Here is a 14871-nt window from a genome sequence, read left to right on the forward strand (position 1 = left end):
AAAGGGGTCCTCAGATCAACATGTTTGAGCACCGCTGGTTTATACAGTGTGGTGGACTGCGAGAGGGCCGGCCGCTTTGAAATCCAGGGCGTCATGTCTAGTCAAGGGCCAGAGAGGGAAGCCTCTGAAACAAAGAGGAACCCCAGAGAATGGGCGGCTCCACCTACTTTGGGGTCTGGGTCTACCTGGTTCTTGCTTTGTCCCCCCCCCCCCATGGTACTGAATGGGTGAAGCCAGGGCTACGCGCCCTCCAACAGAAGAAAGAGAAGGCTTTGGGGGCTGGAAAGTTATCAAACATATCAGCTTTCTGTCTCCGTCCCAGAAGTGTCAACATACAGGAGTGGTTAAAAAGGTCCCTCTGGTCTGTAAGCTAAAGGGGCAATTTGCTGCTGCTCCCAGAATTCCTGGCTATTTACTCAAACTCTTGTTGAGTTGGCTCGTGGAGTGTATCCGGGTCAAGCCTTTCCTACTCTGGGGTTTGAGAAGACCTCCGGGACACATTTGATGGGCAAGCTCCTCTGAAGTGAGAGCAGAAGACACAAAAAAGTCTCCGTTGATTTGGAAAGGAACACAACCCAAGTGAGCCTCTTGCCCAGAGATTTATGGAGCACTTATGAGTTTGAGAACGCTGTTTTTGGTGCCAGGGACTTGTCTGGTATAAGAGACTTTCTAGGTCTAGAGTTTGGCATCTCACCCAGTGTCTCTCAGACTTAGCAGCTTTAAGATGTGTGGACTTCAACTGAAGAAGTCCACACAGGTTAAGATGTGTGGACTTCAGCTCAAGACCTCAAGAAGTCCATGCAAGTTAAGATGTGTGAACTTCAACTCAAGACCTCAAGAAGTCCATGCAAGTTAAGATGTGTGGACTTCAACTCAAGACCTCAAGAAGTCCATGCACGTTAAGATGTGTGAACTTCAACTCAAGACCTCAAGAAGTCCATGCAAGTTAAGACGTGTGAATTTCAACTCAAGACCTCAAGAAGTCCATGCAAGTTAAGACGTGTGAATTTCAACTCAAGACCTCAAGAAGTCCATGCAAGTTAAGACGTGTGAACTTCAACTCAAGACCTCAAGAAGTCCATGCAAGTTAAGACGTGTGAACTTCAACTCAAGACCTCAAGAAGTCCATGCAAGTTAAGACGTGTGAACTTCAACTCAAGACCTCAAGAAGTCCATGCAAGTTAAGACGTGTGAACTTCAACTCAACTCCTCAAGAAGTCCACACGTGTTAAAGTTGCTAAGATTGAGAAACACTGATGTAACCAATAACATTTTCGAAGCAGATGGCTTATTTTGGCAACTTGTGCCATAGTTCCCTCAATTAGCTGCCATTCATCTCATTTTCCCATATTACAGATGGGTGAGGATGGAGACTTAAGGTCTCTTCTTGAGAAGAAGAAAGCGCAAATAATTGCCAGTCTCTATTTTTGGGAGAATAGCCTCCAGGTGATTGAATATTTCCATCCTTAAGACGACACACAGATTCCTTGGTGATGGAGGACACACACAAGCTCAGTGGGGCATTTTTAACACCGACAAAGATAGAACGATCGTTTTAAGACGTACTTGGGAATAAAACCCCACAGATGTCACTTAAAGTCCTATTAGGGAGGATCATTTTCTGAATACAACTGAACCCCCAACCACACCTTCACATGTGTGACTAGCTTATGGTTTGTGGGTAACAGGATAGTTATAAAAGAGTTAATTTTAAGAACTGGGAATGAGCAATAATGAGAAAAGGTATCCTGGGACCACTCCTCAGCCAACACAACATGACTGACTCAGGACAATGCCATGACAGAGAGGTGGATAGGAGACCACAAGGAAATCCCCAGGTTGTAGGCTAGGTTGAGAAGTTGGGAACACATCCCAGAAGAAGAGAATGGGAAACTATTTCTGTATCGTTGCTAAGAGAACCACCAGGAATCCTCAGGAGCTGAGCTCAACTCAAAGGCGACATTATCTTAAAGTTTGCCCACTAAGATCGACATCATTCCACAAAAAAAGTGTGCAAAGCCAATACAATTTTTATTTATTTTATTTTTTAAATAGCAAAGTGGTCACCGCCCATCTCGTTAAAAAGTGGCTGCGTTTTGAACTGTTTTTTTTTTTTCTCAAAAAGCAATACATCAATTTTCATTTTCTGTGAAGGGAAGAAAGAAACAAGCGCCGATGAAGACAGTTTGGGCTTTGTAAGCATGTGGTCACCTTTTCACGGGTAGATTCTTGTTGGTTAGAGTGTTTACGCTGCCCGCCGCTAAATATTAGTAAATACATAAATGCAAAGATTAGGACATGCCGATCATTCCCCAGTAGCCTGTAGAGGGAAGGCGGGAAATTCATCAGCAACTGATGGACTTGCTTTTGAGCCCAGCATCGCAGCATCGTGCTGTACGTTGGCCGTTCTACGCACACATAATGTTCCTTGAGTGCACTAGTGTTTCTTCCCAGACGAGTGTGCAGAACAATTGCACCCACATGCTTTCATCCCCTCCCTGAAACGTCCTGTGCTTCTAAATTCTTCTTCATGGTCCCTACAACCCTTCCCCCTCCACGTACACTTATTTTTGGCAAAAGTGCCTCTCTTTCATAACGTCCCTGTGGGTCACAGTCCTGAAGGCAGCCAAGGCTGATGTTCTGCTGAGCCAGGGGCGGGGGGGTGGGGGAGGGCAGGGCAGGGCAGGGCAGGGCAGCCACCGCCAGCCCGTTCTCCAAACCCCCTCTGGGCCAAAGCGACGGATGCCAGCCGGGCATTCAGGAAGAGTTTCCATCTGTGTTTCTTGTCATACCAGTTCTCCTGAAATACAGGAAGGCTCCAAGTTGAAAAGATGTTTTCTTTTTAAAGAAAAAGTGGGGGGGGGGGAAGTCTGTTGTACAACATCATGGTGCTAACCAGTTTAAGCTCCTTCCGTAAGTGTCAGGCCAGACACTTAACAACGGCCAGTTGTTCATCAATAGGACTCAACTGGCGTCCCAGCCATTGTGGGACCCCTGGCTAGTAGCAACAGCAGCAAATATAGAATTTGCAAAGAGAAAGATGAGATCGTGGACTGTCTAATCGGTAGGTGTAGCACGATCTCCAGACGAATGAGAATGCCAGGTAGGATTGGGCGGGGAAAATACATGGGCATTTATGCAAAAAATACGGATTTGACGCCCCTAAATAATGGGGAATTAAGTGCTCCTGAATGACCATGATAAACAAAAAACATAAACTCATATCCCAGTCATTGAAGAAAAGTAGTTTTTACTTAGAGACAGAGCAATGCCACATGTCACTAGAGTGGCTTAAAAGGAACTGGAGAAGATTGCAAATGATTAAAAAATAAAACTGAAAACTGACCAAAGAGATTGTGGAATAAACCAGCAAAAGCGTTCCCCATAATTATTGGAGCATTGAGAACTATAACAAGGGAATGGTCAAAACAATTGACAAAATTAATAATGTTTGACCTCACAACATTTAGCTTGCAAAAAGCAGCTTTGCTTGAAACCACGTGTCTATTAAGGTGGTATTTGGGAAATTCTGAGGCTTTGGGGTAAAGCCCGAACGGACTCTAAATTACAGCATTTGCTGAGTATCCTGTAGAAGAAACGATGAAGCAGCTTCAGCAATGTAGCTCTGATTGGAGGCAGAGCTGCTGTGCACGGACTGGGGAAAATACTGATTTTCCTGCAATCCTTTGAGATCCTGTTTTCTTTAATAACACGAGCAGCAGAAATGCTGTGGCTGGAATCTCACTCCTGCCTTTCATCTCCGTATCCGGAGGCCGGAAGGGGAAATAAATCATGGAATTACACCCACGTGTGCACAACTTCTAGATCCAGATGCCCCAAGAGACTATGGTTTACTCACCGCAAATGTTAATCACATTGTAGCTTACTGTGTGGTGTGGACACTTTGAAGAGGCCCAGATAACTGTGTTAAAAATGAAGAACTGGCTTTGTACTGCGGGCTAAGAAAGGAGTCCCTGAGAGCAAACCGTCTTACGTGCAAAGCGCTTCCCGGCACGTGATTAAAAACTTTGCACCGTTGCTTCTTTTATTTTGGGGGGTTGTTGTTACTGCTGATCTTACTCGGTGTTTTACAGAGTGTTTTTAACGTGCCTTTTTATCACTTGATCAGCCGCCTCTTTTAACTGCCAGAATGTTACAGCAACTTAATTCTCGTTTTTTCTTTTGAATGCGAAGTGGTCTGCCAACGTTGACGTAAGTGAATAAGTAATCAATTCGAGTGCCGCTTTGATGTTTTAGGAATAAAACCACTCCCGGACCCCGAGGCCAGGGGGGCAAAAAAAAAGCTGGCTTGCCCACCTCGTCCGCAAGCAGGGCCACCCCAAGCTGAAAGGGGACGAGCAAACAGCTGGCTCTCCGTTTGGCAGGCGATGCTACGGACCGAACGGCGACACGGGAAGACAGGGTTGCACAGTCGGCCCTTGAACAGGAGAGGTGTGCTTTTTTCCAAGGACGGGAGGCCGCCAGGATAAGGTAGCAAACAGAAGCTCGGAGCTTCCAGTCTGTTCTCTGGTTTGGTTGGAGGTTTTGGGCAGACCATCTTGGTTGCCACGTTTGTCCCGTTCTGTGGCTTCCTTTGGTGGCCACAAAGTTGACCAGCTTGCTCTTTTTTTCTGCAGGACTAGGTGAGTCTCTTCCTCTGTTGAGCTTTTGCTGAAATCAACTTTCCAAAATCTTGTGTAGGTGTTTTCTGTGCAGTATGTTACGGGCAGCAAACTCGCCTTTGCAAGTAAATGCGCACTTGGGAAGTTGGCTGACACCACCTTGTTTCCCTGGTAAGCATCACAGTCTTCCTTTGCAGTTATCCTTTAAATGCATATTTCAGCATCTGACACCTGTCTTCAGTAAAACCTCAGGGTCATTGCTAACATACCTAAATAAAATAAATTAGAATACAAGATAAAGCCTCCTCCGAACTGAGTTTGACTCTGGATGACTGGTCCTTCTTTCAGAGAACTAATGGGAAAGGATCGGCTTGTTCCTGAGACAGGTCTGGGATTGTTCTACCTTTAGAATAATTTTGGGCGGACTTATCAAAGTGGTGGAGAGCTTCTGCCTGTTAGGCTCAACCATCCACAGTAAAGGAACAAGCAGCCAAGAAATACGCCACCGACGAGTACTCAGTAGAGCAGCCGCGAAGGCCTTGGAAAAGATACTCAGATGCCACCATGGGTCTATACCTACAAAGATCAGAATGCTGCAGGCCATGGTCTTCTTGGTGGCTCTCCATGGAAGCGAAAGTTGGACTTTGAAGAACCAGGAGAGGAAGAGCATTGACACTTCTGAACTTTGGTGTTGGAGAAGACTCCTGAGAACACCCTGGACAGCCAAGAGAACAAACAAGTGGATCATCGAATAAATCAACCCAGAGTCTTCACTTGAGCCACAAATGACCAGGCTCAAATGATCCTACTTTGGACACACGATGCGAAGACCCAGTGCTCTGGAGAAGGCTCTGATGCTGGGAGAGGTGGAAGGAAAGAGAAGATGACCAGCAGCAAGAGGCATTGACGCAGAGTGCCAATGAGTGCACGGTTGGGAGACCTGAAGGACCAGGTGAGGGACAGATCACCATGGAGAAAAATCTACGTGGTTGCTAAGAGTCGACAGCAACTTAATGGCACGTAATCAATCTCAAACATTGCAACTTCACACCAGATTTTTGGGTAGCTCAGTCTTAGCGTATAACCCACAGTCGTTGCTGTTTGCTTTACGCTGGCCAGCTGGCATTAATGAACCCATTTCACTGGTTCCGCCACTCTCAGGTTTTGCCTGGCCTCCTCTTGACAGATACTTTTCTTTTTAATCCTGGGTGTCAAAGCCAGCCAATTTAAACAACCATTTTCTAGAGCACCTGTCTGGTTCCCTGCTCGGAAAAAGAGTTATGCAGAAGAAGCATTTTCACGCTTTCTGCTTGTAATTCAAACTTCTGCCGCATATAATAGCCCTGCGCTAGTTTTCCGATATCGGGGAAAAAAGGAACAGGACGCTAACCGGGCCTGCAGAGTAAAATAAGAGCAAAGACTTTACTACGTGGACAGAGGTAGTTTTCATGGCAAAACAGTGAATTTTTTCTTTTTAATATTTGTTATTTTCTTTAAATAGGAAATCCACAATTAGACTTGACCTGGGCTCACAGGATGCATTAAGCCACGGCATTTGATCACGGCTTCACATGTTACGTGAATTGCACCCCTGGGGCTTGTAAATCAGGGTTTACGGTTTTGTATGCTATGTGAACAAAACCAATTGCAATTTCTTCCACAAGTGTAGCGTAGCATGACATGGAAAATCATTTTAGTCTGGGGCGTCTGTCTGATTTGATGCTTTTAGCTGTTTTTATGTTTTTTTCCTAGTTTTGTACGCCGCCCAGAGTCCGCAGGAGTTGGGGGGCTAATAAATTTAAATAAATACAATACAGTAAATAAAGAGTTCTGATTTCTATCTGCCTGCCCCTTTTGTGGCTATCTACACCAGCAACCGACCAAGCATCTTCTTTTTTTCATTTCGGGACGGCAGGAATTGGAGCGATTGCTAGATGGAGCAAGGAATATGGTTTTCGGTCCCTCTTTGCTGTCACCCAGTGGTGTGCTGGACATTTGCAGCCCTCTTTGTAGCTTCCTCGTTGCGGCCGCTTGCAACGAAGACGCGGTGGGAGGAACGCCGGGCTAGGCTAGAGAAGCAGGAAGGACTCTTCCCGCAGCGTTTCAGGCCGACCCACCTGGTTAAACAGCAAAAGCTTCCGAACTGCAGCTCGCTTCGTCAGACGCAGAGGAGCTAACGGGGGAAAACTCCTCCAGCACGAGGGAGCGAGAGATTGCTGAGCCCACAAGCCGCAAAAGGTTTCGGGCAACCTCGGAAGGTCCCGACAAACCCTCCCAGGGGGTTTTAGCCCATCAGGACTGTTCACTGGTAACCTGAACAGGCAACCTGCACATGCGTATAACGGCCTTCTCTTCTTCCCCCCACTCCTCAGTAAATCCCCTTTCGGTCCAGCCACTCCGGGCATCGGATGAAGCGAGCTGCAGGTCATGAAACCTTGTGCCTTTTAATGCAATTGGTTGGCCGGAAGAGGGGCTACCAGATGGAGGCAGGCAGGCAGGAAGGGGAGAGATGGATGGACGGACAGGCGGACAGATGGAAGGAGAGAGAAGGAAGGAGACGGAAGGGAGATGGACGGAAGGAAGGGAGGAAGGAGGCAGGCAGGCAACTGGTTAACAGTGGAGATCTGAAAAAGGAAGGAAGGAGGGAGAAGAAAGGAGAGAGGTGGGTGGGTGGGTGGAAGGAAGGAAGGAAGGAGAGAAGAGAGAGATGGATGGACGGAAGGGACTGGTTAAGAGCGGAGGTCTGAAAAAAAGAAGGGATAGCCGTTAGAAAGACCTATGGAAAGCATGGCGAAGGGGGTTCTGTGGGTCCCAAGTACGGAGGTTGGTGTGAACGTTCAAAATTCCATCCTAGAACAAGCGACTCGTATGTAAAATGTGAGAAAATTGGGCAAAAAAAATTAACACAGCAGTTCCAAAGTCCTCTATAGTGCAGGAATGTTCCCTGATCTCCCCAAGTCCGGAGTGTGCAGTGGAAAATGTCCTGTTGTGCAAAGGACAAAGTGACCCAGAGCAAAGATACGTCTGTCAATTTTGGGTAGGATTTTGTACAAAGAGTCCTGTTGGGGCCGGTGGCTGCCAGTCCTGTCAAAGTCCCAGAAGCAGCAAAGGAACTAAAGCAGGCAGGACTTGAGGTGACCGTTTAAGGCAGTCGGTGAGCAGCACAGCATGGTGGGGGACCCCCAGGCCCCTCATTTCCTGGCGCAGTTTCTGCTTGCACATTGCAAGGGTGGTTTGAGAGACGGTGGTCTTTGGCATCGCCAGAACAGGAGGATCAACGTGCAGTGCTGTTGGCTGCCTTCAAGCTGAGCAAGGACAGATTTTGGTTCTACTTCCCAACCAGAAGCTTGCCCAGTTTAATCCCGGGGAAGGGGATTAAAATGGATCTAGGACGGGTCTTTTGGTGACTTTTGAAGCAGAGCCTCCCGATACAGGCACAGTATACCTCTGCCAAGGACAGAGAACCCTACTGTCTTTGGACCTGGGAGGCCCCCGGTGGAAGCCAATGCTCGGTCTCAGTGGCCTCCCCTTTGTGAGGACCGGGGGGCTGTCCTCAATCCCACGATTACCCCCAGGGTCCAAAGCACCCACCCGCAAAGAGGCAAGGCAGCCCCATCCTCTCCCGTAGCCCTAAACTAGAGAGTAGGCAGCCGATTCCCGCACAAGCTTGACTACGATGCCCTCCTGCGTCCCGCAACGACGGGCGGTGGGGAGCCACGGGTGCCCTTTCGTAAAACCGCAGGGCTGGAAGGAACCGATTCGCGACCCGCCACCTTGAGGCAAGCGTCTTTGAAACCTCCTGCACCCCACTGACTGCCCAAGCATGAATTCGCCCCCAGAGAGGACCTCTGAGGATGGTGTCCACCCCTGCTACTCCCGCGGGGCGGGGAGGGCAGCGGAGAGGCCCCTGGGGACGCTGTCTTCATCAGGCGTGGTTAATCTGGAGCTCCTCCAACTCCTGGATCTTCTGCTCCGATTTCTTATCCGGGAGCAAGACCTCCACCGTGTAGCTGATTTTCTTGGCGTGGAGGTAGCTGTAGGTATTGTCAAAGCGAAGGACGTCTGCGCGGGCAGAAGAGAGAGACCGTTGTCACCCAGGACCACCGGCCCTGCTCAGCAGCTGGAGACCGTGCCCTTTCCCAGGGACCCCACTCAGCAATTCCCGGCGTTGCCCAACCCCTGAACCGTCGACTAGCCCGGGTTCCCCAAACTGGCCCATATCGATCCCCAGGGGCCGAGGGGACGATCCTAGGGGTCCACAAACGACCCGCCTAGTGGAGAAGGACGTGGGTAAGCGTGATGAGTGTGTGTGTGAGAAAGAGCAAGTGCACATCGTAAGCAGAAAAGTGTTGCCGTTACTCTAAATTCACTGGCTCTCCGTGTATTCCAAAGAACCGCTTCTGCCTCAGTGCTCGGTTGGACGTGATCCGTGCGTGTCCCTAATTATTACTTTATTTATAATAATTATTTATAATCATTCTTTCCCAGCTGTTGACCAGGGCTGCGTGTCTCGCCTGCTCTCTGGGAAACCCTGAAAAAACTGAAAAGCTCCGTTCAGCAATTCCCGGCGTTGCCCAAACCCCGAACCATCGGCTAGCCCGGCTCCCCCAAAGTGGCGAAAGCGCTTTGGCCAGCAAGGGGGGCTTACGGGATCCGCCCGGCCCAACAGGCTGGGAGGGTGCGAGTGAGTGGCCATAAGCCGGACCTGGGGGCGCCTGTGACAGCAGCCATACAATCTTTTAAATGAATAGACAAAGATAAGACACCCCGATAGAAATACAAGGAAGAACATTAAATATGAAATCCGCAGGAGCAGGAAAAGGGAAAGGGAAAGGAGCCAGCCAAGGCCACTCACAGATGCCGGCATCCGCGCAGGTGAGGCTGCCGTCTTCGGGGACCAGGTGGGCGTTGTAGCGCTGGTTGGGGTACACCTCGGTCATCTCCCCGGCGTGCTGGCGTGCCCCCACTTTGGTCTTCAGGTAGACACCAAAGCCTATATCGGCCCCGTCCGACATGAACTGCCACCTTGAATTCAGGGCAGAAGACAAACCCACAAGCATTTTTCTACAGCAGGGAAGAGCGTTCGGGCATTCAGATTCCTACTCCTAAAATGCAGAAACGATTGCAAATGGGTGTTTGTGAGAACGACCCCTCCATGTAGACCTAAGAGAGCAAAATGGGGGGAATGTCTGTCACCCCAGCTGGCTGGGTTTGTTCCACCGGGTAGGTAAGGCTAAAGTGGGGCTGAATTGCTTGTGCTGTGGGAACCAGCCGCTTTCTCATTTGGTGGGGGGGGGGGAACCATGCCTCCCCCTTCCACCACCAGATGGTTTATTTGGGGATTGCCTGTCCTGTGAACCCAGCCACTCTCGTTTGTTAAACAAGGTTTAATGGGTTGTGCGAAGGCAGCTCCTGGAGAAACACACCAGAGCACTTGTGAGAATGGGATAAGGGTAATGTGGAAATCATCTGCCCTCTCTTGTGCCCGGGGCAGACAACTCTGGGTCGCATCGGGTCAGTTAAACTTACCAAATGTGTTTGCAAAACTCACAATGCTTGATCACTGTGGGTAGCTTAGCGGATGGTAAAAATCCACCCCGTTCCGTTGCTTTGGGATTCAGGCCCCTGTTCTGAAGACACATTTATCCCGGGCATTGCTAAGCCAGGCGATCTGCTGGCAGCACACAGCCACCTTAGCCTGGTCCAAAGTCGCCGCCTGGGGACCCTGAGGCCGCGACCCGCCCTCTTGACGAAGCGCTTGGCGTCCCTTGACTGCGTTTTGGTGTTCCCAAACCAAGGCTGACGGGGTGGGGTTCGTCTAACCCACTGCAAGACCGGGATGGCTTATGGCCAAATTTAATAACTTCAGAGTTAAATAATAGGCTCGACTGACCCCTTTGCAGGACTCCCATCCCACTGAGCCAGTCACAGGGGATATGATGGGTGAACCCCCAAGTGCTTAAAGCCAGCAAGCTAAGCGTGTCGTTTCAAGCTAGTCACCAAGCGATCGCATTAACGACATTTCATTTTCTCTTCGCAGGCCCGAAAAGGAACCAAATTTAATAAATAAATACTCATGTATTCAATGCATTTGCCATCCGACTCCCAGCAACTCTGGGTGGTTTACAAATTGTTAAAAACAAGGAAACAACGCAAAACAAATTGGGTGGTTTACAAATTGTTAAAAATGTTTAAAAACAAGGAAACGATGGAAAGCAAAAAAGAGCAGAGACTTCAAACTCAGACGCGAACCATGGGAAAGGTCTAGGCGAAATTTGGCTTTGCTTCTCACCTGCCCACTTCTTTGTCCCATGCTACCTGTCCTGGCTTGCCACTTAAGGGGAAAGCTTGAAATGCAAAACGTGAGGTGCCCCTGAAGCCAGGGTCAGAACGCTGGTACAGGTAGTCCTTGCTTAACAACTCTTCATTTAACGATGGTCCAGAGTTATGACAGCCTTGGGAAAAATGCTTTATGACCCCTGCGGTCACGCGATCGCAATTTGCGACCTTTTTTACAATGGTCATTAAGCGAGTCACATGGTCATTAAGCAAATCACGTGGCCGTTAAGCAAATTCCAGCAAAATACGTCCATTAGGGAAGCTGAATTCGCTTAACAACCCTTGTAACAAGGACGTAAAATCAGCTCTGATTCGCTTAACGACCAAATCTATTAGTGACATAAATTCCAGTCCCTATTGTGGTCGGATGGCGAGGACTACCTGTAGAAGAATCACGGGGTCAGAACCTGGTCAGCCCTGGGGTTCCCTGGGTGCTGCTGAACTGACACTTCTCAGCCAACCTACCTCGCAGGTGTGGAAAGTGTGGAAGCTTGGGTGGAAGACCACCAGCTCTACACCCTCCTTCCTCTTCTCCCCACGCTGCTGAGGTCCACCCTGACCTACCTCAAGACGCAGCCGGGAAAGAGGATTTCGTATTCCAGCTGCTGGGTAGAGCCCCGGTTCACGATGACCGAATGCTCGTACTGTTGCTTCAGCTGATCCCGCACATAGTACTTTTTGGGGATATCACCACCATGGTTTATCTATAAAACGGAGATCATGAACAGCCAGAAGCAAGCCTAGAAGCAACCAGCCAGGAATTCTGGGAGTTGAAGTCCATACACCTGAAAGTTGCCAAGTCTGAAAAACACTGGCCCATCTCTTCGTTCTCCTGATGTCCCTCACGTGTCACATTCCAGAAGGGTTTGTTCAACCATGGTTTCACGAACGAACCTCAACTGGCTGGATTTACACAACTCGTTCAGCCCCAAACCACAGGGTTTCTGAGCCACGACAGCCAGGTCTGCCGGGCTAAGACTGCACACAACCCCTTCGGTGGCCTTGTGTGTGGCGTATTTCTGTGTGGATATTGTAGCTGGCAAAACCATGTTTATGGCTTTGTGTGTTGCTTGAATCCCGCCACTGGCACTTACTCAACAAACCCTGGTTTAGCGTGAGTAAATCCAAGGATTGCCTATTTCTCCAGCTGCTTCTATGCCTCTCCAGCTGGTTTTGGTGCTTTCTTGCTCTTTCATTCATTCTGTAAATGGTGATTTTGGCAGCCACACTTTCTAACTGCTGGGGGCTAATTTTGCAAAAATTTCTGGTCTTAAGCGCCTGACAAATATCCATACCTTGGTCTCACATTTGGGGTTTCCATCAGGGTCCGTGAGGGTTCCCCCATATAACACGGGGATCTCTGCAGGGTCAATATATTTGTGTAAGTCTTCTTTCCAATTTGCTAGGGAGAAGTAAGAAGGACACTGTTTTCAATAGATACTCGTTCGTGGCTGTTGTGTGCTCCAAACCCCCTTCCTGGAATTGCACTGGAGCGTTGCACAGCCCGGTTGTCTACCGGCCCTATTAAATTAATAATAATTTCTTTAAAACCTCCACGAGTCTGTGGGCTAGAAGCCTAGGTGTTTTTCAACAAAATAAAATTGAAATATATTGAACATAAAAGAGCTGTAAACGAAAAAGGCACACCTCAAACATTAAAGTAAATGAATTAAAATAAATACAAAATAAAAGAACATGTGGAGCCTGTTAGATCTCTGATGATTTGCAGTAATGGAAGGAATGTGGACTCTCGGTTATTTACATGCAGAAACAAACTCAGTAACCAGGTTAAAGCACGTGTGTGTGAACGCAGCCATCAGGTCAACCCTGCATAGAACAGATCATGTGTTCGATTTGCATCCAATTTCAGAAGGACGGCAGAAACTCAGAGAAAACTCCAACATGGATGGGACTGAACCAGAAGGTCAGGACCCAACTCTGTGTTAAATATAATTTAGCATGTTTAATTAAACTGCATGCCTCAATGAAACTTTGAACATTTACAAAATCATAATGAAGAACCAAAACACACCTAAAAAAATGCAGAGCGGTGAAGTTTGGGAATACACAAAGGGACCTTTGAATGAGCTGATCAGGAGGAAATGTGGATCTATCAAAAGGGACGTCTGGCATCACATTGAAGGAGTTTTGCATCTCCAGTCCAAAAAGGAGAATTTTGGCAATAGCTGCGTGTTTAATTGGTTTTGCCTTCCCTTTTGTTCTGGGCTTCGCTTGACCAACCCTTTTTTTCCTGCTAGAAATCAAAGATTCACAACAAAGCCGCCTACCTCCCAAGACAATTAACTTCTTGCGAGTATCTTCACTCAGAAGGTGCTTCACCAGGTTGTAAGCTACAGGGAACAGTTTCGGTGCTGTATTGTGGGCAGGAAAAACAAACCAGCATTAATCAAGGGGTAAGGGGATGTCTTTCCCCCCCAAAAAATAAAAAATAAAAAAATACATGCCCCCACAGAGAGGGATTGAGACTCACCTTTAATAACAAATAAATGTTTAAGGCACTCAGGATAGTTCGCTTCGAACATGGCAAGAAGCTGGAAGGGTGCAGAAAGAATCAAACAAAAGAAAACTGCAAAACTTTATAGCCGTCTTTCTCAACCGTTGCCACTTTAAGATAGGTGGACTTCAACTCTCAGAATTCCCTAGCCAGCCATAATGGCTGGGGAATTCTGGGAGTTGAAGTCCACCTATCTTAAAGTGGCAACGGTTGAGAAACTCTGCTTTATAGCATGACAGATCATGTTTCAATCCCAACCTATTTTAACAGCAGGATCCAAAAGAGAATTGAGACATTCAGTGTATAAAGACGGGTTGCAGACCCGAGCTTGAGCTCCACCGCTGCAATCAACACCTGCGTTAAGTCAGGCAAATCTCTCGAGCTCACTTTGCACCAGCTGTAAAATGGGCATAATCGTGGCAAGGATGAGCAAGTCATTGTTTGATTCCTTTCTAGCACTATTTACCCCTGGCTGTGGATTATGGAAGCCAGTGGCAGTAAATGTCTTTTGCAAAAGCCAGTGAGCTCCAGTTTATTTCAAAATGAGGGGAGGAATGGGGTCAAGATGCTGCTTAACCCAGAATAAGGCTCTTGATACTGCAGTATGCTGGCCCAGGAGTTGCACTCCCAAATGTATGACACCGAGTACTAAATCTAAATCTGAATTTAAGGTAAAAAGCTAACGCTCAAGTCAACTCAATTCCTGGTGACTTAATCAACATATCTGCAGAGTTTTCTTAACAACTGGCTTACCACTGTCATCTTTGGGAGGGGGGGTTGAGTTTCCAATCTACTCCACATCCTTCGGGTTTCCTGGTGGTCCCCCATCCAAGTGGACTCACTTTGCTTACCCTTTTTTGGGGGGGGGGAGAAAGTGCATCTGAATTTAAATTTGGTGTCGATCATATGGAATGAATTCAGTGCCATGAATATGATTTCTCCCCATCCGTTTAAAGAGCCAGGCTGGAGGCCGGGTGACCAGGAGTTCGAGTGCCACGAAGCCAGCTGGGGGGCCTTGGGCCAGCCACATTCCCTCAGCCCGAAGGAGGAGGCGAGGGCAAACCCCTTCTGCAAATCTTGCCAAGAAAACTGCAGGGGCTGGTCCAGGCGGTTGCCAGGAGTCAGCAGTGACTCAAAGGCACACCGTTAGCGCATCTCTCTTCTGTTGCGTTAAGGACTTCCTGGGGGCAGCATCTGAAAAGGCTCTGCCAGTTATCTCCAACGCACTGGGGGTGGGGTGGGGTGGGCTTCAGGCTGCGCACTCTTTCAGCTACACTGACTGAAGACTTTCTCAGCCATCACTGAGACCCGAGGGTTGGAGTCCCAACCTTTTGCACGTAACGCAGGAACCAGGCCCCTGAACAAGAGGGTTTTCCAGAGCAGAACCGAAATACA

The 14871-nt window shown here is 48.2% G+C and overlaps 1 protein-coding gene across 4 annotated transcripts in view; it reads right to left on the reverse strand.

The window, feature by feature from the left end:
* Positions 1-2040: 2040 nt before the first annotated feature.
* Positions 2041-14871, reverse strand: part of LOC103054479 (SEC14-like protein 2) — a 33438-nt gene continuing 20607 nt past the window's right edge. For 3 of the 4 annotated variants that reach the window (XM_088143167.1, XM_088143168.1, XM_088143169.1), the window contains exons 7-12: positions 13453-13513; positions 13250-13333; positions 12257-12363; positions 11526-11665; positions 9478-9647; positions 3234-8684 (exon numbers count right to left, since the gene is read on the reverse strand). In XM_088143167.1, the coding sequence (XP_087999293.1) occupies positions 8548-8684; positions 9478-9647; positions 11526-11665; positions 12257-12363; positions 13250-13333; positions 13453-13513 (699 nt within the window). In that variant the 3' untranslated portion in view covers positions 3234-8547. Of the gene's footprint in view, positions 2801-3233; positions 8685-9477; positions 9648-11525; positions 11666-12256; positions 12364-13249; positions 13334-13452; positions 13514-14871 lie in introns of those variants that run through there. The other variant, XR_015796586.1, reaches the window with a different exon arrangement.

Source organism: Python bivittatus, unplaced genomic scaffold (assembly GCF_059951505.1).
Source record: "Python bivittatus isolate LINGU-HERP-01145 unplaced genomic scaffold, Pbiv_v1 ctg000280_np1212, whole genome shotgun sequence".
Taxonomy (NCBI): Eukaryota; Metazoa; Chordata; class Lepidosauria; order Squamata; family Pythonidae; genus Python; species Python bivittatus.